This window comes from Stegodyphus dumicola, chromosome X2, assembly GCF_044657685.1.
Source record: "Stegodyphus dumicola isolate Sdum_Otavi_A_Nest chromosome X2, ASM4465768v1".
Lineage (NCBI taxonomy): Eukaryota > Metazoa > Arthropoda > Arachnida > Araneae > Eresidae > Stegodyphus > Stegodyphus dumicola.
The window spans coordinates 94,986,497-95,012,448 of record NC_140781.1 but is presented as its reverse complement, the minus strand read 5'-3'; the positions used below and the strand labels follow the sequence as shown (position 1 = coordinate 95,012,448).

At 33.7% G+C, this 25,952-nt stretch overlaps 1 protein-coding gene across 1 annotated transcript in view; it reads right to left on the bottom strand.

The window, feature by feature from the left end:
* LOC118196072 (uncharacterized) overlaps positions 1–25,952 on the bottom strand; it is a 115,631-nt gene that overhangs the window by 53,144 nt on the left and 36,535 nt on the right. Inside the window, 6 exon segments of the mRNA XM_085808804.1 lie at positions 2,851–3,053; positions 3,372–3,518; positions 11,916–12,047; positions 14,946–15,135; positions 20,806–21,008; positions 21,327–21,473. Coding sequence (XP_085664930.1) covers positions 2,851–3,053; positions 3,372–3,518; positions 11,916–12,047; positions 14,946–15,135; positions 20,806–21,008; positions 21,327–21,473 — 1,022 coding nt within the window.

Sequence of the window (25,952 nt, the reverse complement as noted above, 5' to 3'; positions counted from 1 at the left end):
TACATTCAAAACAAAATTCTGAACTTCAGCTTTTAAAACCAAAACATTTTCTGTGTTGCCAATCCAAGAATGCTAACATCAAAATTCAATTATTGATACAAAAAAATAAAAATATTATATGGTTTACGTAACACTTTCTTTAAATTATGGTATACAAACCAGTATGGAGTTTTCTTTTAAATTCATTTTAAAGCTTCTAAGTGTAGACTGTTGCATAAAAATTGGCAAGGCCTTAAATATACATTCTTTGCGCACCAGAAATTACTTGCTGATAGTAGTTCTGATTTGGCGTCTATACTAAGCGAGCTTTTACTCATCGCAGTTAAGCTTGAAATTTTACAGTGATGAATACCTTCAAGATCTACATTTCGTAACTATCCAATATTTATGACTGGATAGTTATAAAGGTGCAATATTTATGATTGGATAATTTTAGTTAAACTTGAAATTTCACAGTGATCCAATATATCCAATATTTATGTAGTTATGATTCAATATATATGACTAGATAATTTTAGTTATACAATATTAATTATAAACACTAGATATAGTAATATAAACACTATATATAGTAATATAAACACTAGATATAGTAATAAACACTAGATATAGTAATATATCTAGTGTTTATGATTAGATAGTTTAGTTAAGCTTGAAATTCACAATGATGAGTAGTTAATTACTTCGTAACTATCCAATGTTTTTTTCAAAAATGAAAACACTCAATTTAGGATTATCGAACAGTCCGATTACTATTTTCAATGCGTCTGAGGAAACTCATTCTGTGCTGAAAAATTAGATTTGGGAGAATAATATATTTAAAAAAAAAAAAAATAAAGAAAGAAAAGAGAGGCGAAAATATTTGAGACACTTTTTAGAAATTCTTGTCAGAAAAACACCTTCAATTTATAATTTAAGTCAAAGAGGATTGAAGCATACATAACTTTGTAAATTGACTGAATTAAGACGTTATATATATTCGCATGTCCTTCTGAAAACTTTGTAAGCACAACCTAGCATTTATAAGCTATTACTAAGTTAACTTTTTACTTGCTATTCCTCAGCTTAACATTAAAAGAAAATGCATTTATTTAGTTATAGCTGGAAGTATGGTATTGACACACTTTCTTGTAAAATGCCTTCTATATATGTGACGCCGTTTTTAAGCCCCTTTTCTGTTTTGTAAAATAACTTCAAAAATTTAGAGTTATCTTATTGTGAAGCTTTTTTATATTCCCGTTGCAGTAATTTACCCTATTTACCATTGTCTTACATTAACAGTGAGTTTAGCATTTAGTAAAATCTAATGGGAAAAGAGTTTCTGGATAAACTTATTATGGGAAAGCAAGTGAGAGGAAGCTGTCTAAGAGGAAAGACATCTTGTGGAGGACTTTTTTAATTACTCCTATTCACGTTGCATGTAGGGTAAACCTCAGAAGCTCCTATGTAGCTAGACCGCTCAACGGGATTTGAACTCAGCTGCTGGAGGACTGAAAAAGCTTTTGGTACTTTTCCGTTTTGCCGGCGCAGGCGATAAAGTCGTCAATAATTGTATAACTGACGCAAACGGAATATCTTCGCTGGTAACCTTGTTCAGATTGATTGTTTCTTTCAATACTGGCATACAATTGCATAGAATTTATACCAGATAGTTCAGTTTTATACCCTAAGGCCATTCGCGGTAATTAAGTCAATTAGAATGCAATCACACCGCTCATGATGACTTGGGGTCACGTGATATGAACAGGCGAATCAGGATGTTGAAACATGAAAGCATAGTAAATTTTTAAATTAATGTTTTTTTACAAATTTATTGTCTTTATTTATTGGCTTTTTACAAAATTTTAAACGATATTATAATGTTTATGCCTTCAAAATAAAAAAAATCTTTAAACTAACATTTGTTATGTGTATACTGTATGTTGTCGCCAGTAAAGTCTGCTTGGCGAGATTTGCGCCGGCGAAACGGAAAAGTATCAAGCTTTTCTAAATTATGGAAGAATAGCAAGGGCGTTTAAGATCTTTAATATTATAGAACAATATGCGCCAAACTATTCTACACAGAAAAGATACATGCGCCAACGTTGTTTACTGGTCTGGTTTAGTTTATTATGGCACTGCCTAAGGGAAGGGATACATTCGTGGAGGACTTTCTAAAGGAAACTGACTCATGCACACGTTACACATAGGGGAAAACAAAGAAAACGCCCATGCAATCAACCCGTTTGCGGGGAATGGAAAGCAAGTTGGAACTACCAGTGTTCAGCGATTTTACTGCTCGGCCGTTGGTGGGCAACGATTGCTTATTAGCAGCCGTTAAATTAAATGTGCTACTCTTATATATTAGAACAATGTTTTCAAAGCTAATATCACCTATAAAGATCTGTTAAAGCGTGTTGTTCTATTTCGTTCTTTATTTATTGAAATAACTAACCTAAGTGATTATAGTCTTCAGTCATCTTCTTATATTTCTTGTTTTTAGGAATATTTTGTCACGGATGAAATGAGCTGATTACAAAAGTATGTTTTTTCGCTGGGAGTTTCATGGTGAATGTAATCTGTCTACAGAAAATTGGCTCGTACTGTTTTTTAAGGGAAAAGGTTCGTGATTTTAAGATAAAAAATGAAATTAAAATGAGAATGATTTTAAGATGAAAAGAATTTAAGATGAAAATGATTTTAATATGAAAAGATTTTAAGGGAAATGTAATAAAAAATTGAAACTTTTAATTTAAAGTGTGTAGTGATTTACAACAGTGCAGTGAACTATTGCTTTCCTAGATTCAATCCTCACATATATAAAAGGCATAAATATATCAAGGTAGATTAGTAATTTAAAGATATGCTTACCCGATTGATGAGTCCATTTCCTGTGTACTTTTGAGGAACAGTTCGGTATGCCCAATCTATGTCTGTAAACCAAAAAGACCTACTTAGTGAGGGCACTTCAGTCAGATAGGGCGGTGGTTTTCCAGCCTCCAGTAAGAGTACAGTCACGCACGGTACTTCTGACAGCCGGCTAGCTAGCACTGATCCTGCAGATCCAGCCCCCACTGTAACCACATAAACAAATTGACATTTAAATTTCAGTTAATACGAATTTGGAAATTTTATTCTTCTTTAGGTACAGACTCCAGAAGTATACTATAATGGTTGTAGCTTTGAGATTTTTTTCAAAGCAATAAAGAATACCTTTGACAATTCCCGTTTAGGTGCGAATATTTCTCTTGAAGCATGTTTTTAAAATTTAAAACAAAATAATAGTTGTGAGATGACAAAAGCTTTCTCACGTTGCATTCAATAATTTTCATGTAGGAATCGAAACATAAAGAATAAGTAATTTATTTAAAATCTGAGTCTATTATACATACCTATGACGTAATCATACTCAGTACTTATTGTTGTAGCTGTGTCAGGTGTATGCTTTTGTTTCATAAGACTTAACAGCAACATGGAAAGAAGTGTAGAGTTGGCAAAAGGGGTCGGATATGATCTCTCTGCTGTGAGATCCATTTTACCTAGAGAAAAATAATGTGATGCGATTAAAAAAATGCGTTACATGACATGAAACTAATTAAACTTAGAGCTGAGCAACTGAAAAGAAATTTTTCATTTAAATAAAAGCTAAAAATGTATCGTGTTTAGCAGAAGGCAAATTCATTATAATATCGTTGCTGATGACAAAATTATGCTACTTTGAACGTGAGAAAACTTATATCTGAAACTGTAAAAAGTTGAACTTTTGTATGATCAGTCTTCGTCTCATAGGCCAAATTACTTTCTCTTTTTCCTAGGAAATAACAAATTCGTAAATTTTATTAATTTATTTCGGAAAACCTTTTTCTCAACCTAATACGCAATATATTAGTTTAATGTGAATTTCAAGTATGACTTATAATTTAATTACTTCACAAATATAAATGCGAAAAGGATAAAATTAGCATATTAATTATGAAAAAAATTATGTAACTGAATGAGAATAAAAGACGAATATGATAAATAAATGCCTTAGGAACAGTTTTCAGATAAGATAATGTAAGCCAATTTCAACAGTGCATGCAAAAAATTTAAAAATTAAATAACCCATTTGCGAAGTAAAAGGAAATTTGTTTTAAAATAAAAATCCTTAACTTAATTTCTTTAAATAATCAAAAAAGGAAGTCAATGCCCATTTCCTCTCTATTTTTATAATTTGCTCTCTTTTTTTTATCACAAAGGAAACTATCAGACTTCCGACGACAATCGTCACGAAACTTTCAGGGGTTCTCAAATATTTGAAAAAATCGACAGTTGCAAATTATGGCATCTCGCAGTCGTCTCTTAAACCCCCCAGACAGCATATAAATTTGCATGGGTTTATTTGCATTCATAGACTGGCAAACGTAATTTATCTATGAGGGTTAAAGCTTACGCAAAATAATCAGTGGGAGACTACTAATTTTAGCGCTAACTGTAGTGCTGTTTTATCAGTGCTGGCTACTTCATATTCTGTCAATTACGAACTATAAGAAAAGAAGGGAAGAAACATCCAACCACATTCTGTTTCGTTTACCCTCTTCCTGGTTTCTTCATAGTGGCTTTCCTTTTTCTTTTTTCAGCTTTTATTCTCAACTTTTAGTCTTTCCTTACTTACTGACTATTCGCATCCCACAAATGCAGGAAGCATCTTTTGATAGTCACTGATTTACATTCTTCGAGTAGCCCATAACAATAAATATTATGTTTCACGTTTTGGTTCACATTTTGACTAAAGTGAAATACATAGTTGTTCTAAACGTTTTACTTAATTGTCCAAAGTCAAATGTTATGTAGTAATTAGTTAACTAAAGTCAAGTGTTATGCACTAATTAGTTAAATAATAAACTAATATTCACGATTTGGAAAAGAAAAATTAAGAAATCCGTAGATAATCTTACCTTATAAAGCCAAATGTAAACATATACGTCTCGGTAACCAACACTTCCACTTTATAACTTTCAATGACATGGTTCTTCGCATGAATGCCTTCGTTGCAAGGAAGCGAATTTCTGATGAATGCGAGTAGTTAATCTCAGTTTTGACCCATTATTTTGCCAATAGAGTGTAAGTAAAATTCAACGCCCCTTTTTTTAATTTATTTTCATTATTTTAACCCTATTATTTCTAAATATGAGCATAGATAATATTACAAACTTTAATCAGGAACATATATGAACTAAAGAAAAATAAAATACTATAACAATACCTTGTGATAAGATATTTTCACTAACTATTTTGCTACTTAATTTTTTTTTAAATATCATAAAATTCGTTTATAATTCATACGAATAATATATAATAAATTCGTAAATTTATCATATAATTATTCGTATATATTAATATAACGTGTGCATCAAAATTAATTTATAATATAATAAAAAGTAATAATTTATGTATGCTTAAGTATGATAAAAGCTGGTACTGGCGATCATAGCCCATGAATGCATATGCAGTTTTCAACACTAGTCACTAGTGTTTTCATGTATTTCATTGATCATTTTTTATATTTAATATTTGGGTGATCTATGAATAGGATTTCAAAATTTTAAGTCAAGTTCTAGCTGTTGTGTTAAGAGTAGCATGCGTGTTAACTGCATTTATTCAATAATATATTTTTATTTCAAATGCTACTTGATTAATTTTAAAATTATTTTTATAATAATTTATATAATATATATAATATAGTGTAAAGAAAACTAAGTCAAAATGTTAGAAGCTGAGACATAAATGTCTCTTCATAATTGAAAGAACTGTGAAATTGAAAGAATTGTGTTTACGAAATGGCAAGATATCATTCTTTATATTCTCTGCTTTTTACAGTTCCATACAAAAATATAATATAAAGTTCTAAAGATAAGTTTTACTCATTAGTATATACACTCATGTCCATAAATTAAGGATAATGCAAAATCAGGCAAAGGAAGAGTTAGAAGCAAAACAAATTTGACTTATTTGTAAAGCTTATTTATTAAACAAAAGGTAAAGAGCAAAAAAAGATGCTATATGTTTGATATTATTAAAAAAATTAGCGACTTTTTCTCCCTAGAGCAAAGTACAAAAAAAAACCTATTTACAAAAAACCAATATTACATGGCTGGTATGATTGTTAATAGATTGTATGTCTCCCAGACGATGCAATACAGTCCGTACAACGCCTAGGCATGCTGAGTATCAAATTATCGATCTGATCTTGGGGGATATTACACCACTCAAAAAGCAATGCTCTCCGAACTTCCAGTAGACATGTAGGAGGAGGTTGACGGGCTGCAACTCATCGGCCAAGCATGTCCCAAGCGTGCTCTACTGGATTCAAGTCCGGTGAGAATGCTGGCCAGTCCATACGGGTGATATCCTCCGATTGAAGGCATTTGCTTACGATGTTTGCACGGTGAGGACGGGCGTTGTCATCCATGAACACAAATTGTGCGCCCATGGCGCCCCGAAACAAACGCACATGTTGTTCCAGAATGACGTCCGGATGGATTTGGCTTGTCATGGTTCCAATTTGAACATGCAGGTCAGTTCTGGAACCCTGAATAATATCACCCCAAACGAGCACTCCTGCACCACCGTAACGTTGTCGATCAATGATGTTTTCTTGGTGGTAACGGGTACCTGGAGCTCTCCATATGAAAGTCCGGCGAGAATCAGACTGCAAGCTAAACCTGAACTCGTCGGGAAACATAACACAAGCCCACTGTTGCGGTGTCCACAATGCATGCTCTCTACTCCAGGCTAACCGCAGGCGACAGTGAGTTGCAGTAAGTGGAACGCATCTGACAGGTCTACGAGCATATAGACCAATCTGCCCTAAGCGTCTGTACACGGTCTGCCTTGAAATTGTCGTACCAGTGGCTGAAGAGAGCTGATGAGACAGGTCTGAGGCTGTGCTTCGCCTGTTTCTTTTGGCAGTAACTGCCAAACACCGGTCCTCATTCGGCTTTGTAACTCTGGGGCGACCTGTGCTGTAACGTCTACTCACATTACCATCATCTTGAAATCGTTGCCAAAGCCTGGAGATGACACTCTGGGCAATTCCAAATTCGTCTGATACTTCTAGTTGGGTACGCCCACATTCCAGACGGCCGATTATTCTACCACGTAAAACAATCATCCAAATGCGTCCATTGTGTCATAACTATTCGCTTATTGCACTGAAATGCTTATAAAGCGCCTGCGAACAATTTTACTTCTTTGCCTGTATTTCTTATATATTACTCTCTTATACTCTCGTCATTGTGACGTACCATCGGTGTCATCTGGTTACTTCCTGAAATTTGCATATGATTCTTGAAGATGTGTGTAGTGATTTTACAGGTGATATATTTATTTTAGAGTTCGATTTCCGTGTGACTCCGAATTATTCTTAATTTATGGATATGAGTGTATTTCACAATGCAGTAGGTGAAGATTAGTATCATAGCTAGGTTAGGATGTAAATAAATTAAAATGTCCATGTCAGTGTTTATTAACGTAACTTAAAAAAATAATAAGAAGAAAAATTACTTTGCATTAAATGACGCTCTTAATGGCGTTAGGCGGCCGAGTAGACTTTTCTTCAACTTATTTAAGGGGAATGAATGATACTCTCACGTCTCTCTTTCCCTCCCTCTCTCATTCTCCTTCTTCAAGAATCATGCTAGTGTATCCTCATAGTACTGAACTAACTTTGAAGTTTTGTATTTTACACCAAAATCATTTGGACCTGAGAAAAATTTTTAAATTAGTTTCGACAGAGTTTGGGCCCGTCTCCGAGGTTACTCTGGTGATTACACTATTCAGTCTCTGTGAATTTGCAAGAGGATGATTTTTTTGCGACTTACCTTGAATTTATACACTATGTATAATACGGTAATTTTTAATTAGAATTATTCTTCAACAGTACGACATTATGGTGTTCACATATATTAAATTCTAAAATATTTCGGGAAGTCTTTGATTTTTGAATTCTTACACGTCAATGCCTTTTCTTTCAACAGATCGAAAAGAGATATACAGGAAGCAAAAATGTAATGTTTTATTGCAAATTCATTTTCAATTAAAAGAAAAGGTAGTACTGGTAGAGTAAGAGCTCCAGTTCTTTGTGGGAATCGCGATTTCACTCATAAAATCGTCGAAGGTTGGTTGTGATCTATTCTAGCTGAAATTAAGCTCTGAAAAGTGAGAAAAACTACTCAGCTACTGAATCAGACATTATAATATCGGCCAGAGTACCGAAACTTCACCCTCACCGAAGTTCGTATTATCAAGTAAGTTAAAAGCCGACATGATAAAAGTTTCCTTACCATTATCTAATGCTATTAAACAAACAGACTTACGTTACCTTCCTAACCATGGCGTTCGGAAGTATGTCAAGGTTCGTTGTATTCTCAGCAGGCACTAAATAAGCTTTAGCTGACTGAGCTGCATCGTTGTCCATCACGCAGAGTACCCTGGAGATCATAGAATCCTTAAAAAATAAAAAATTAGTTCAAGACACAGTAATATTTTAGAAAAATTAAGTGGAAAAGTTAGAAATGAAATACTTGCATTATACTTATGAAGCTAGCGACACTTTTGTAATCTTATTTCTTTTCAACACATGGAATATCTTATTAAGTTCAAATTATTCCTGAAATATTTTCTATATATTTGAGAGCATTTTAATAATTTTCTGCTGAGCAGTTTTTAAGACATGTGTTTAAATATAATACGCTTTATCAGGGCTTTTAAGAAATATGTTTTCAGGGACAATAGTCTGTTTCTCTTAAGTTTCAGATGATTAAATCTATTACTATATGTGCCGAAGTTCTAGGAGCGCAATTTTTTAAAACTTAATTCTAATTCTAATTCTGTAAATAAAGTTTACAATGCGTGTTGTTCGAGCGGTTCATCATCCTTAATTTTCTGAGATAAGAAAGATCATTCTTAACAATTGCTTATAGCAAAATATAAAACTCATCTTAGATAATGCAATCTGATCTTCGTATTCCCATTCCAGTTTAATAAGGCAACAGTTCAAATTTCAGTAGCTACAATAGACCAATTATTATAACAAATAATCACCAAAAATTCAAGGTGCAAATCATAAAATAGTGTATTTAAAATAAAATAATGTATTCTAAATAACAATGCCAAATGATAGGAAAGGAAAACGCCGATATTATTCCATCATAGAGTAACACCATATAGAAACATTTTAACTTAGCTAACAAAGAAAAGACTTCATTATTCAAGGCCAACTGACTTTGTTTTTCACTAGATCGCTTGCGGAAGCAGCTTGAAGTAAATATTTCCTGGAAATGATGTGGTAACAGTTTCTGTTTTGCCTGGACACGAAATTTTTCCAGAGGAAACAATAACATCAGGTATTCAAGTGATATAAAATAGGTTTTCTTTTCCTATTTCTCGACTAAAAGTCTTGGATGCAGCTTTACAAGGTTTATTTTAATTAACCCGTTATATTAGGTTAAATAAACAAACTCCTACTTCTATTAGGTATGTGTAAAGTTTTATCCGATTTTTAGTCCTTCCCCCCCTTTTTCAAAGACAGAGAATACGAAATAGAAAGAAGTAAAAACTTTCAGAATTACATGTAACCTCTTGCCTTCTACCTGGTCGTAAGTTTCTTCCACACCGATAAAGCTACTCAAGGTGTCCTCAAGAAGTCCTCAAGAAGACTCAAGGTGTCCTCATGGTGTTGTTTCCATACCCTACACATCGCTGAAGATTTGGAAGATAAATGCTCCCTATAATAATTGAATAAGCTGGTAGTCTGCAAGAGCATGGTTAAAGGAATGTCTTCAGTGCATTAAAACTTCTCACTTAAGTTGAGTAATTTTTGTCGATGTTTAAGCAACATCAGGTTTGGTGCTATCGTGATGAAAGATAGCACCTTTATGATGGATGAATGAAAATCACTTAATGTCAGTTCCCCCTCTCAGGCTACCAAGAGTGGACTATACTGCAGCGATTAGCGTTTATCGTTTTATTGCATTTCAATATATTATTCTCCTGACATCCCGACACACATTTAAAATAATCTGTTTAGGATACAATCCTTTCTCTCTCTTTTTTTTTTTTAGTTTGAAGGCTCAATTCTTCAGTCCTTTAGTGATAGTGTATAAGAGCCGGTTTCCCTTAGAAAGTCCTCTACGAAGGCATCCCATCCGTTAGGCAGACAGACTTCGAGAGCTTTGCTGTAATTAAATAAACCAAGCCTTTAAAACTTAATATTACGATCTATAGTAACCACTAATTTCCGTTACAATTCATTCCAGAAATGGCTCACTTCTGTAACGAGAAAGCAAAGAAACATTGGGATCAACTCTCTTCTCCCGTTTTTTTTTTTTTCGCGGGTAGCTCGTGGACAAACCCTATGATCAAATTTCGTAGTAAATCCCCAGATACCTGCATGCATCATTCAGCTGCGGTTCTCTGCACTAAGGGGACAGTTAACTGCAGTTCATTATGTATAATTTCGTACTGAACTTCATAAGAAACCTCTAATGGGCATTCAGAACTTGAGTGATGTCACTACCTGTCTCCATTCCAGAATTTTTGAAACCAACAACTGCATCTTCTTCCTACAGTTCATACATGCTATGGCAGGCTACAGCTGAAGGGCTGAAGCGTTATCTTTACTCAGGCTTACGGTAACACTGCATGATGAGCTAGTTATAGTTTGCCATTTTAAATCATTAAATTTATGAGTTACGCTGATAAATTCAATGCCTTCCTATGCTCTGTTGTCCACTTCTTATTAATAAAAGATTCCATTCGTTCACTGTCATCTTTAACTAATTCATATGATCACAATTTGCATGTAAAACACGGGGAAAATATTTGACCTACCCAATATTTCTTCCGTTCAATTTCACCAGAAATGCACATTATATGGATTTTTAGTCGCGAGTAAAGAGGTAAGTTAAGAGAGAGAGACAGAGCTGGTGACTCAGCCAGTGGCGCTGTAGCCCTCATAATTCACCCGTCTGGGTAGCTGTGTTTGTTTGAATGAGCAATGACTTTTGAAGAGATAATTAAGAAACCTTGCTTGATTAGGTGCTGGGTTATTGGGCATTTAGTTTACTATTTGATTTTGTACTTAATTATTTTTTGTTGTATTCCATGCATAAGGAGTTTTGATTTACGTTATACAATATTTCAGTGTTAAATATAAATTAGTAACACATAAACTTTCGTGCTATTTTTGTATTAAATTAGCGTATTGAATCTAAGTTAAGTATTGTTCGCCTGCAGGTTAAAAACGTATATAAATTAAGTGTAAATTAAATTTAACCTTTCAGTTTTAAAATGTAAAATAAAACATGAATTAACCACAAAAAGCAAATTTTACTTAATAACGGAACCAAATCCCTTTATAACTAACTACTTTACTGTTTCCAAGTTCTAAATGGCTTTACGTTTCAGTCAAAACTTTTATTTTATTCAACAGGAGGCGAATTTATTAATTCATAGAAAATTATTTGTAATGTGATGTTGAAGACTCTCTGTATAATCATATGGAAGTGGTGCTCAGAAATCTACATTACCGAGTAGTTTTTATAACTTCAGTTTTCAATCAAAAGTACACCCGCAATTGAAATTTTAAATAAATAAGTCTGCCAGTGCTTAGCTTGGAGTTAGTAGAAATCTAAATTATGATGATAAATTATGAGCTAACAATAGTCAGAAAGGTGAATAAAGCATTTTTAAGTAAACAAGGAAATTAAAGTTAATAATGTTTATATCAAGGCATTAAAAGAATAAGGATGAGTAATTAAGAAAGGGAGGAGATAGCTGAAAGCAGTAACATTTTTATATTAACTGCAGGCTACGAAATGATCAACCATTATAAGAATAACTGTATTCGAAATTAAATTTTAATTAAATATGGGAAAAAACTGCATTTAACTCACCTGTCTGGCGCCCGCCGTTGGGATCGACTATCCTGTACCCCATTTGTTTAGCTGCTTGGAAAATAGGAGCTCTGATTTCAGACTGATACTGGGGGCGATGCACAGTTACCGGTCCTCCAACGCCATGATAACCTAAGATTGAGGGGAAACTTTATAAATCATTTTAGCATACACAATAACTTTTATTGAACTTGTATTGTATGTTAAGTAAAAGTTTTTTTTTTTTTTTTAAATTTATGTTTCTTCGGCTCGTTTGGAATTTATTATGTGTATTTGTTCCCCGTGTAAATTTATGTTATTTCTGTTTATCTAGTGTTGCAGAGACAATTTTTCTCATAATGTTTGTTAGAAAACTTTTTAATTTATAGCAAGTTTATTCATTAAGATGCTATACACATCGCTAATTTATTCCTTTAATTTTTCAGTAATAGAAAACATCTCGTAGAATACGCCTTTAGGTAAAGACTTCTCACAGGCGCTTCAGTATACATCGTTATTAGTCCTATATTTGCTCACAATTAGAGACAGTTTACAAAGTTATATATAATTAAGAATACATGGAAAAAATGTAAATAATTCAGTAAAAAACGAATATGAAAACTTAAAATGAGACCTGAAATGTTTTTTAACATGATGAAGAGGATTTCAAGAAATTTCCATCATTAATTTAATTTAAATGCCCTTGTTACTTACAGAAGACTGAAAAAAATAATACATCAGTAACTCAAAACTTCAAGAAATAGTCACTAATTTTCTCTAATTATTACTAGAAGACAATGACATTGAGCAATGATAATCCGATAACTTTTCTCTCGAGATTGTAGCAGCTACAGGAAAAGGGACACTATTTACTAATTCAGGTAGTACGCCCGATGGCCTGTTGCTCATATCTCCTTACCCCAAGAAACTGTTTTTAACAACGAGCCGTCAACTTCACAACTAGACACTATTTACTAATTCAGGTAGTACGCCCGATGGCCTGTTGCTCATATCTCCTTACCCCAAGAAACTGTTTTTAACAACGAGCCGTCAACTTCACAACTAGAGTATGTATCCTTTTCAGAGGAGATTTCAATTCAATTTTAGTTTATAGAGGTATCTATTTCTTAAATTCACAACATACATTCATCTAAAAAGAATGCAGAACCTATAAAGTTCCATTTAAAACAAGAAGAGATTGATGCAGAAGGAGATAGACTTGCATATTTTAGACTTTGGAAGAAATCTCGCTGCTATGTAGACAAGATCTTCCAAAATATAATATATAAGACCTTCTCGGCAGCCGTTTGCTTAAAATGTTTGAGAATAGATATAAGTCAACGATAAGCTCCTCTAAATCAAGGTTTGAATTCAATCGGAGCCCAGCCCCGGTACTTTACAGATTTTAAATGAAATCATCATTCCTGTCGGATTACACCAAAATCTCAAATAAGATAAAATCCAGTACCTTCTTACTTAAATGAATCGCTATATTAAGAGAATATTCTATTACTTCTGCAGCATTAAATTCGCAGTTAATTTTATTAGCAGTCTTCCCTGGCAAAATGAGACGTATATTCGATATCTAATATTGCATGTATACCTTTTTACATTTTCTTCATTTTTCCATTTTGCATTTCTCATGAATACAGTCTAGTTAAACCAGCTTCAATACATCACTCTTATAATGGTCAACACTAAAGAGAAAAACCGACTGCTTTTCTTTCTACTTTTGAAAATGCTACTTCGTACGAAAATACCATGTGGATCAAGTAAGAAATATTTCTAAATCAATTACAATGTATATTATAATAAGCGCTTTGTGAGGATAATGTTTTCCCTTTCCAAGCAACAAATTCTTAGCAGCATTTGCCAGAAAATATGATAGCACCGAACAAAGTGTATCAAATTTTCACGGCTGCAGGTGGTACAACGGAATACGAAGGAGTTTTCGTTCACCAGGGACAGCTACATCAAATTGCCACATCGAACTTGTTGACAACAGAATATTTCACAGATAAGCTATCACCTTTGTTAATCTATAGCTACGAATGTAGCGAGCACAGGAGCCATATTATAGACCCTGTCTCAGGGACTGCGGCGGTTTGTGAACTGCGAACACTTCATGAACTTGCTGTTTTTTCACATGCTTGATCATCCCTGAAAATCTCGTGGTGATTGTTATCAGAATATTTCATAACTTTGTAAGGATTATGTTAATTTTATTAACAGTTAAATTTTAAGTTAAAGTTCCTTTCCTGTCAAATTCTTAACTTCAACTTACTACTTCCGGCCAGAACGTAGTTTTAGAATCACGTCTGAATACATAATGAGGAAGAGCGGTATTTAACAGCGAAGTTCTTTGGTCTTAGCGAGAGACAATCAGAGTTTCTGATTTACGCGTGTCTGCCTTTTGGCCACTCTCTCTCTCAAAGCTGTTATTACGTTCGGCCGTACTCAGGCCCTTGATAAGCTTCGTAGTCAAATAGAGTTAAGGGGCCAACTATTCCAGAATCTTGATAGCTTCGGCTATATTTCTTTAGTTAATCTTAGTTTTAGTTTAATTTTTAGTCTCTTAAGTTCAAGCCGAGTGTCGGCTTTGATTGTACACTCCAAGACGGAGTTTTGTTAAATCTTATTGGAATAATAAAGGGTCAGTTACCCTTCCATCTTGTTGTTTCTTGTCACACGAACTTAAGCGATTATTCGCTAACTAGTTCATAAGATTCGTCACTTTCTACAGTAACTGAGATTTACACTAGTGAGAATTCTTACAACTTTGTAGAGTCATTAGGTTATTCTGAAACAGGTATACAGGAAAAATGAGCAATGGCTTCACCGGGACTCGAACCTGGACCTCTCGAATACGCGCCGAGTGTGCTAATCGTTACACTACGAACGCATGCTGGAAGGAGGGAGAAAATACCTTATAACTTTACTCGTAAGTTAATACATTCAATGCTAATTAATTATTCAGTGTTACTAAATGTTCCTTTGTCACCTCCCTCCTCCCCTCCCAACGAAAAAAAAGAATCAAAGAGAAAAATTTACCATTGGCGATATATTCAGGATCTTTGTTGTCCTCCATTTTCAAGAAGTATGGCAGAACATCCTTGTAACTCCAACCTTTGGCACCTTGAGCAGCCCAGTTGTCGTAATTTCTTCTATTACCTCGAACATAAATATTGCCATTCAGTATACTCGAGCCACCTATAGCCTTCCCACTGGGCCAGACCACTTGCTATTAAGAATGGTATTTATTTTAATGCACATACTGGAACTCAAAAAGCTTCTTATTGATGAATTACTTAAGAGAAAAAAATTGAACGTATATTCACATTTTGATTCGTGCAATTTAAATGCTACAAGACATTTTTACAGTTTTTAGACTTTCATAATCAACTCATTTGAAAATCTTTTAGCTAGAAATATGAGACTATCAGCGATGACCTAGCTAGGAGCAGAAGTCCGGACCTTCCGACTGCTAGCTGAACATGCTTTTAATTACACTACGAAATCACGTGGTGAAAAAAGAGGAAACTCCTTACAGTGTTTTTTAAAACAGTAAATACAGCTTCCTGTTCCTTTTGAACAGGAAATTTTGAGCAAATCTGGAAGTACTGATTGAACTTCTTAATTTTACTTCGCGAAGACTTTCTTTTAACTTTTATTCTCTAATTTAAAAAGGAACTATCGATCCATTTAATTTTATATCAGAACTTTTAAATTCCATCCTTTTCTAGCCATTGAGATTTGATTTACATGCCTGTACTGATTTGATTTACATGCCATTGAGATTTGATTTACTGCACGCATATGTCGCGCTGTAAAATATAGTATTATACCGATTTTGCTTAAAGCGCATGAGACTAATACATACCGTATTACATATAACATGCTATTATCAAGGTCTTAAAAAAACTAAGCAGAGAGAGTGTAAACATTAGGACAGATCAGTTTGACTGCATTTCGAGATATCATTAAGAATCTCTTTAGGCGTTAAAAATTAGTCAAGAAAATCTCGAAAATTTTAACGTTAATGAAAAAAGACGGTGTTGTTGTTTCTCGCAACACGTTGAACCAATTTCACTGAAATTAACATCATACAAAAATCTAATTCTACTAGTTGTAATAAAGGTATGGATACTGGTTAAAACGCCTCGTGTTAAATACTGGAGAAAAGATATTGGCATCCAAAGTTAAGAATGGAAAGCATATTTTGGAACATAACCTTATTAAAAATAATTTAGAGGAGTTTGCTTTACACAGGAATATTTAATTTATATTCTTATAAATAATTCATGTGCTAGAGTAAATAATATTCAGTCCACCAGCAGTCGAGTGATAGAGTCGTTGAACACTGGTAGTTCGGTCCGAGGCTCGAATCTCGGCGAACGGGCTGGCTGCATGAGCGTTTTCGTGGTTTTCCGCATATGTAACATGTCAGTTCCCTTAGAAAGTCCTCCACGAAGGCATCCCTTCGCTTAGACAGATAGCCCTCGAATGCTTTGTCATAATCAAATAAATCAAAACAAATAATATTGAAACGGGAAAATGATAAATGCGCGCATAATTAAATACGTGAATATTAAATATGTTCAAATAATGTTAAAAATACAGAACATAGTTCATAAGCATTTAATATATGAATTTTCTAACATAATGCATATCTGAAACACACTTAAATGAAGAAAATAGTCTTTTATCATCAATATCTCATTAAGAAATATTTTGCTAGTAAGCCTTGCTTTTAATGCACATAAAAATTTTGCATAATTTTAATATGCATACATCTCTGATGGCAGCTAAGTAAAACGGGATGCTGTAAAAAGACTTAAAGCAGATCTCTTGTATTCGCTTTGAATAGCCACCCAAAATTAGCATACTTCTTAAAAATAACTTTAGAAGATTAATGAACTGTCAAAGGCTGAGAAAATCTCTGTTGTGTACTAAAGCTCATACTGGATTGGGCAGCGAACTCGCTTTAATCTTAGAAAATGCACTGCATATCTGGCATATCTGAAGTACATAATGAATCATGATTTAGTGATGCCGAAATAATTCGCAAACAGTCATTACTGCGCTTGCAACTCTCATCAATAGATGGCGCCACCATCGGTAACACTTGTCCGCCGTTCAAGCTTCAATTCGCTTTTAATGCTAATGAAAATATTGTAAACTCAGTGGCGTAGCTAGGGAGGGGGGGACAAGGGGAGACATCTGTCCCCGGGCGCAGCGTCTAGGCAGCGCCAAATTGATGCTACGAAATTTTTAAATGACATGTTTTCTATTCTTGGCATACAGAAAGAGGCGCAAAATCTTCAGTTGTCCCCGGACGCTGGAATCCTAGCTACGCCACTGTGTAAACTTGAACTTCAAGCAACTGAAATTATGAAATTGGTGTAACACCGTATTTACAACAAATAAATAACTGAATCGTATTCGTTGGCCACATGTTTGTGACCATTCCAACACCAAAAATTATTGCGTGTGGATGGATTGGATGCACACAGAGCGATGACAGGTTGATAAAATTTATTTTCTCAGAAGAAACACTTTGCAGTTCTGGAACTTTCCACAAATGCACTCCTACAGCTCTTCTCAAGAATCACAATATAATATACTAAGTAGTCTAAGTAGTATACTAAGTAGTCACAGAGTAGTATACACAATACTTCTCAGTATGACAATCAATAGTTACACTTCAAACTACTAAGAACTTTAAACACTACGCAATGCCAAGCGCATCTAAAAGGCGAACTTGCAGAAAAGTGCTTTGCAGTAATTAATAAACCAAACCAATCCCTGCTTTGTTATATCGCATCGTATGTATTTATTGGCAGCTGACTGTATTTCCAGCACTGAATGAATCATCAAGTTGGCTATATTTGTTCTCTTTCTGGTGCAGTAAGTTTCAAGAAATTGACTGTCCAACAATTCCTGATTCCAATGTTGAATTCTGACTGAAATTTAATTGCAAGCCACAACTTAATAACTTGTTCAACATAACATCTGTACTCTAAAGGACATTTTATTTATCATCGGCTTACATAACAGCGTATACATTCAAAACAAAATTCTGAACTTCAGCTTTTAAAACCAAAACATTTTCTGTGTTGCCAATCCAAGAATGCTAACATCAAAATTCAATTATTGATACAAAAAAATAAAAATATTATATGGTTTACGTAACACTTTCTTTAAATTATGGTATACAAACCAGTATGGAGTTTTCTTTTAAATTCATTTTAAAGCTTCTAAGTGTAGACTGTTGCATAAAAATTGGCAAGGCCTTAAATATACATTCTTTGCGCACCAGAAATTACTTGCTGATAGTAGTTCTGATTTGGCGTCTATACTAAGCGAGCTTTTACTCATCGCAGTTAAGCTTGAAATTTTACAGTGATGAATACCTTCAAGATCTACATTTCGTAACTATCCAATATTTATGACTGGATAGTTATAAAGGTGCAATATTTATGATTGGATAATTTTAGTTAAACTTGAAATTTCACAGTGATCCAATATATCCAATATTTATGTAGTTATGATTCAATATATATGACTAGATAATTTTAGTTATACAATATTAATTATAAACACTAGATATAGTAATATAAACACTATATATAGTAATATAAACACTAGATATAGTAATAAACACTAGATATAGTAATATATCTAGTGTTTATGATTAGATAGTTTAGTTAAGCTTGAAATTCACAATGATGAGTAGTTAATTACTTCGTAACTATCCAATGTTTTTTTCAAAAATGAAAACACTCAATTTAGGATTATCGAACAGTCCGATTACTATTTTCAATGCGTCTGAGGAAACTCATTCTGTGCTGAAAAATTAGATTTGGGAGAATAATATATTTAAAAAAAAAAAAAATAAAGAAAGAAAAGAGAGGCGAAAATATTTGAGACACTTTTTAGAAATTCTTGTCAGAAAAACACCTTCAATTTATAATTTAAGTCAAAGAGGATTGAAGCATACATAACTTTGTAAATTGACTGAATTAAGACGTTATATATATTCGCATGTCCTTCTGAAAACTTTGTAAGCACAACCTAGCATTTATAAGCTATTACTAAGTTAACTTTTTACTTGCTATTCCTCAGCTTAACATTAAAAGAAAATGCATTTATTTAGTTATAGCTGGAAGTATGGTATTGACACACTTTCTTGTAAAATGCCTTCTATATATGTGACGCCGTTTTTAAGCCCCTTTTCTGTTTTGTAAAATAACTTCAAAAATTTAGAGTTATCTTATTGTGAAGCTTTTTTATATTCCCGTTGCAGTAATTTACCCTATTTACCATTGTCTTACATTAACAGTGAGTTTAGCATTTAGTAAAATCTAATGGGAAAAGAGTTTCTGGATAAACTTATTATGGGAAAGCAAGTGAGAGGAAGCTGTCTAAGAGGAAAGACATCTTGTGGAGGACTTTTTTAATTACTCCTATTCACGTTGCATGTAGGGTAAACCTCAGAAGCTCCTATGTAGCTAGACCGCTCAACGGGATTTGAACTCAGCTGCTGGAGGACTGAAAAAGCTTTTGGTACTTTTCCGTTTTGCCGGCGCAGGCGATAAAGTCGTCAATAATTGTATAACTGACGCAAACGGAATATCTTCGCTGGTAACCTTGTTCAGATTGATTGTTTCTTTCAATACTGGCATACAATTGCATAGAATTTATACCAGATAGTTCAGTTTTATACCCTAAGGCCATTCGCGGTAATTAAGTCAATTAGAATGCAATCACACCGCTCATGATGACTTGGGGTCACGTGATATGAACAGGCGAATCAGGATGTTGAAACATGAAAGCATAGTAAATTTTTAAATTAATGTTTTTTTACAAATTTATTGTCTTTATTTATTGGCTTTTTACAAAATTTTAAACGATATTATAATGTTTATGCCTTCAAAATAAAAAAAATCTTTAAACTAACATTTGTTATGTGTATACTGTATGTTGTCGCCAGTAAAGTCTGCTTGGCGAGATTTGCGCCGGCGAAACGGAAAAGTATCAAGCTTTTCTAAATTATGGAAGAATAGCAAGGGCGTTTAAGATCTTTAATATTATAGAACAATATGCGCCAAACTATTCTACACAGAAAAGATACATGCGCCAACGTTGTTTACTGGTCTGGTTTAGTTTATTATGGCACTGCCTAAGGGAAGGGATACATTCGTGGAGGACTTTCTAAAGGAAACTGACTCATGCACACGTTACACATAGGGGAAAACAAAGAAAACGCCCATGCAATCAACCCGTTTGCGGGGAATGGAAAGCAAGTTGGAACTACCAGTGTTCAGCGATTTTACTGCTCGGCCGTTGGTGGGCAACGATTGCTTATTAGCAGCCGTTAAATTAAATGTGCTACTCTTATATATTAGAACAATGTTTTCAAAGCTAATATCACCTATAAAGATCTGTTAAAGCGTGTTGTTCTATTTCGTTCTTTATTTATTGAAATAACTAACCTAAGTGATTATAGTCTTCAGTCATCTTCTTATATTTCTTGTTTTTAGGAATATTTTGTCACGGATGAAATGAGCTGATTACAAAAGTATGTTTTTTCGCTGGGAGTTTCATGGTGAATGTAATCTGTCTACAGAAAATTGGCTCGTACTGTTTTTTAAGGGAAAAGGTTCGTGATTTTAAGATAAAAAATGAAATTAAAATGAGAATGATTTTAAGATGAAAAGAATTTAAGATGAAAATGATTTTAATATGAAAAGATTTTAAGGGAAATGTAATAAAAAATTGAAACTTTTAATTTAAAGTGTGTAGTGATTTACAACAGTGCAGTGAACTATTGCTTTCCTAGATTCAATCCTCACATATATAAAAGGCATAAATATATCAAGGTAGATTAGTAATTTAAAGATATGCTTACCCGATTGATGAGTCCATTTCCTGTGTACTTTTGAGGAACAGTTCGGTATGCCCAATCTATGTCTGTAAACCAAAAAGACCTACTTAGTGAGGGCACTTCAGTCAGATAGGGCGGTGGTTTTCCAGCCTCCAGTAAGAGTACAGTCACGCACGGTACTTCTGACAGCCGGCTAGCTAGCACTGATCCTGCAGATCCAGCCCCCACTGTAACCACATAAACAAATTGACATTTAAATTTCAGTTAATACGAATTTGGAAATTTTATTCTTCTTTAGGTACAGACTCCAGAAGTATACTATAATGGTTGTAGCTTTGAGATTTTTTTCAAAGCAATAAAGAATACCTTTGACAATTCCCGTTTAGGTGCGAATATTTCTCTTGAAGCATGTTTTTAAAATTTAAAACAAAATAATAGTTGTGAGATGACAAAAGCTTTCTCACGTTGCATTCAATAATTTTCATGTAGGAATCGAAACATAAAGAATAAGTAATTTATTTAAAATCTGAGTCTATTATACATACCTATGACGTAATCATACTCAGTACTTATTGTTGTAGCTGTGTCAGGTGTATGCTTTTGTTTCATAAGACTTAACAGCAACATGGAAAGAAGTGTAGAGTTGGCAAAAGGGGTCGGATATGATCTCTCTGCTGTGAGATCCATTTTACCTAGAGAAAAATAATGTGATGCGATTAAAAAAATGCGTTACATGACATGAAACTAATTAAACTTAGAGCTGAGCAACTGAAAAGAAATTTTTCATTTAAATAAAAGCTAAAAATGTATCGTGTTTAGCAGAAGGCAAATTCATTATAATATCGTTGCTGATGACAAAATTATGCTACTTTGAACGTGAGAAAACTTATATCTGAAACTGTAAAAAGTTGAACTTTTGTATGATCAGTCTTCGTCTCATAGGCCAAATTACTTTCTCTTTTTCCTAGGAAATAACAAATTCGTAAATTTTATTAATTTATTTCGGAAAACCTTTTTCTCAACCTAATACGCAATATATTAGTTTAATGTGAATTTCAAGTATGACTTATAATTTAATTACTTCACAAATATAAATGCGAAAAGGATAAAATTAGCATATTAATTATGAAAAAAATTATGTAACTGAATGAGAATAAAAGACGAATATGATAAATAAATGCCTTAGGAACAGTTTTCAGATAAGATAATGTAAGCCAATTTCAACAGTGCATGCAAAAAATTTAAAAATTAAATAACCCATTTGCGAAGTAAAAGGAAATTTGTTTTAAAATAAAAATCCTTAACTTAATTTCTTTAAATAATCAAAAAAGGAAGTCAATGCCCATTTCCTCTCTATTTTTATAATTTGCTCTCTTTTTTTTATCACAAAGGAAACTATCAGACTTCCGACGACAATCGTCACGAAACTTTCAGGGGTTCTCAAATATTTGAAAAAATCGACAGTTGCAAATTATGGCATCTCGCAGTCGTCTCTTAAACCCCCCAGACAGCATATAAATTTGCATGGGTTTATTTGCATTCATAGACTGGCAAACGTAATTTATCTATGAGGGTTAAAGCTTACGCAAAATAATCAGTGGGAGACTACTAATTTTAGCGCTAACTGTAGTGCTGTTTTATCAGTGCTGGCTACTTCATATTCTGTCAATTACGAACTATAAGAAAAGAAGGGAAGAAACATCCAACCACATTCTGTTTCGTTTACCCTCTTCCTGGTTTCTTCATAGTGGCTTTCCTTTTTCTTTTTTCAGCTTTTATTCTCAACTTTTAGTCTTTCCTTACTTACTGACTATTCGCATCCCACAAATGCAGGAAGCATCTTTTGATAGTCACTGATTTACATTCTTCGAGTAGCCCATAACAATAAATATTATGTTTCACGTTTTGGTTCACATTTTGACTAAAGTGAAATACATAGTTGTTCTAAACGTTTTACTTAATTGTCCAAAGTCAAATGTTATGTAGTAATTAGTTAACTAAAGTCAAGTGTTATGCACTAATTAGTTAAATAATAAACTAATATTCACGATTTGGAAAAGAAAAATTAAGAAATCCGTAGATAATCTTACCTTATAAAGCCAAATGTAAACATATACGTCTCGGTAACCAACACTTCCACTTTATAACTTTCAATGACATGGTTCTTCGCATGAATGCCTTCGTTGCAAGGAAGCGAATTTCTGATGAATGCGAGTAGTTAATCTCAGTTTTGACCCATTATTTTGCCAATAGAGTGTAAGTAAAATTCAACGCCCCTTTTTTTAATTTATTTTCATTATTTTAACCCTATTATTTCTAAATATGAGCATAGATAATATTACAAACTTTAATCAGGAACATATATGAACTAAAGAAAAATAAAATACTATAACAATACCTTGTGATAAGATATTTTCACTAACTATTTTGCTACTTAATTTTTTTTTAAATATCATAAAATTCGTTTATAATTCATACGAATAATATATAATAAATTCGTAAATTTATCATATAATTATTCGTATATATTAATATAACGTGTGCATCAAAATTAATTTATAATATAATAAAAAGTAATAATTTATGTATGCTTAAGTATGATAAAAGCTGGTACTGGCGATCATAGCCCATGAATGCATATGCAGTTTTCAACACTAGTCACTAGTGTTTTCATGTATTTCATTGATCATTTTTTATATTTAATATTTGGGTGATCTATGAATAGGATTTCAAAATTTTAAGTCAAGTTCTAGCTGTTGTGTTAAGAGTAGCATGCGTGTTAACTGCATTTATTCAATAATATATTTTTATTTCAAATGCTACTTGATTAATTTTAAAATTATTTTTATAATAATTTATATAATATATATAATATAGTGTAAAGAAAACTAAGTCAAAATGTTAGAAGCTGAGACATAAATGTCTCTTCATAATTGAAAGAACTGTGAAATTGAAAGAATTGTGTTTACGAAATGGCAAGATATCATTCTTTATATTCTCTGCTTTTTACAGTTCCATACAAAAATATAATATAAAGTTCTAAAGATAAGTTTTACTCATTAGTATATACACTCATGTCCATAAATTAAGGATAATGCAAAATCAGGCAAAGGAAGAGTTAGAAGCAAAACAAATTTGACTTATTTGTAAAGCTTATTTATTAAACAAAAGGTAAAGAGCAAAAAAAGATGCTATATGTTTGATATTATTAAAAAAATTAGCGACTTTTTCTCCCTAGAGCAAAGTACAAAAAAAAACCTATTTACAAAAAACCAATATTACATGGCTGGTATGATTGTTAATAGATTGTATGTCTCCCAGACGATGCAATACAGTCCGTACAACGCCTAGGCATGCTGAGTATCAAATTATCGATCTGATCTTGGGGGATATTACACCACTCAAAAAGCAATGCTCTCCGAACTTCCAGTAGACATGTAGGAGGAGGTTGACGGGCTGCAACTCATCGGCCAAGCATGTCCCAAGCGTGCTCTACTGGATTCAAGTCCGGTGAGAATGCTGGCCAGTCCATACGGGTGATATCCTCCGATTGAAGGCATTTGCTTACGATGTTTGCACGGTGAGGACGGGCGTTGTCATCCATGAACACAAATTGTGCGCCCATGGCGCCCCGAAACAAACGCACATGTTGTTCCAGAATGACGTCCGGATGGATTTGGCTTGTCATGGTTCCAATTTGAACATGCAGGTCAGTTCTGGAACCCTGAATAATATCACCCCAAACGAGCACTCCTGCACCACCGTAACGTTGTCGATCAATGATGTTTTCTTGGTGGTAACGGGTACCTGGAGCTCTCCATATGAAAGTCCGGCGAGAATCAGACTGCAAGCTAAACCTGAACTCGTCGGGAAACATAACACAAGCCCACTGTTGCGGTGTCCACAATGCATGCTCTCTACTCCAGGCTAACCGCAGGCGACAGTGAGTTGCAGTAAGTGGAACGCATCTGACAGGTCTACGAGCATATAGACCAATCTGCCCTAAGCGTCTGTACACGGTCTGCCTTGAAATTGTCGTACCAGTGGCTGAAGAGAGCTGATGAGACAGGTCTGAGGCTGTGCTTCGCCTGTTTCTTTTGGCAGTAACTGCCAAACACCGGTCCTCATTCGGCTTTGTAACTCTGGGGCGACCTGTGCTGTAACGTCTACTCACATTACCATCATCTTGAAATCGTTGCCAAAGCCTGGAGATGACACTCTGGGCAATTCCAAATTCGTCTGATACTTCTAGTTGGGTACGCCCACATTCCAGACGGCCGATTATTCTACCACGTAAAACAATCATCCAAATGCGTCCATTGTGTCATAACTATTCGCTTATTGCACTGAAATGCTTATAAAGCGCCTGCGAACAATTTTACTTCTTTGCCTGTATTTCTTATATATTACTCTCTTATACTCTCGTCATTGTGACGTACCATCGGTGTCATCTGGTTACTTCCTGAAATTTGCATATGATTCTTGAAGATGTGTGTAGTGATTTTACAGGTGATATATTTATTTTAGAGTTCGATTTCCGTGTGACTCCGAATTATTCTTAATTTATGGATATGAGTGTATTTCACAATGCAGTAGGTGAAGATTAGTATCATAGCTAGGTTAGGATGTAAATAAATTAAAATGTCCATGTCAGTGTTTATTAACGTAACTTAAAAAAATAATAAGAAGAAAAATTACTTTGCATTAAATGACGCTCTTAATGGCGTTAGGCGGCCGAGTAGACTTTTCTTCAACTTATTTAAGGGGAATGAATGATACTCTCACGTCTCTCTTTCCCTCCCTCTCTCATTCTCCTTCTTCAAGAATCATGCTAGTGTATCCTCATAGTACTGAACTAACTTTGAAGTTTTGTATTTTACACCAAAATCATTTGGACCTGAGAAAAATTTTTAAATTAGTTTCGACAGAGTTTGGGCCCGTCTCCGAGGTTACTCTGGTGATTACACTATTCAGTCTCTGTGAATTTGCAAGAGGATGATTTTTTTGCGACTTACCTTGAATTTATACACTATGTATAATACGGTAATTTTTAATTAGAATTATTCTTCAACAGTACGACATTATGGTGTTCACATATATTAAATTCTAAAATATTTCGGGAAGTCTTTGATTTTTGAATTCTTACACGTCAATGCCTTTTCTTTCAACAG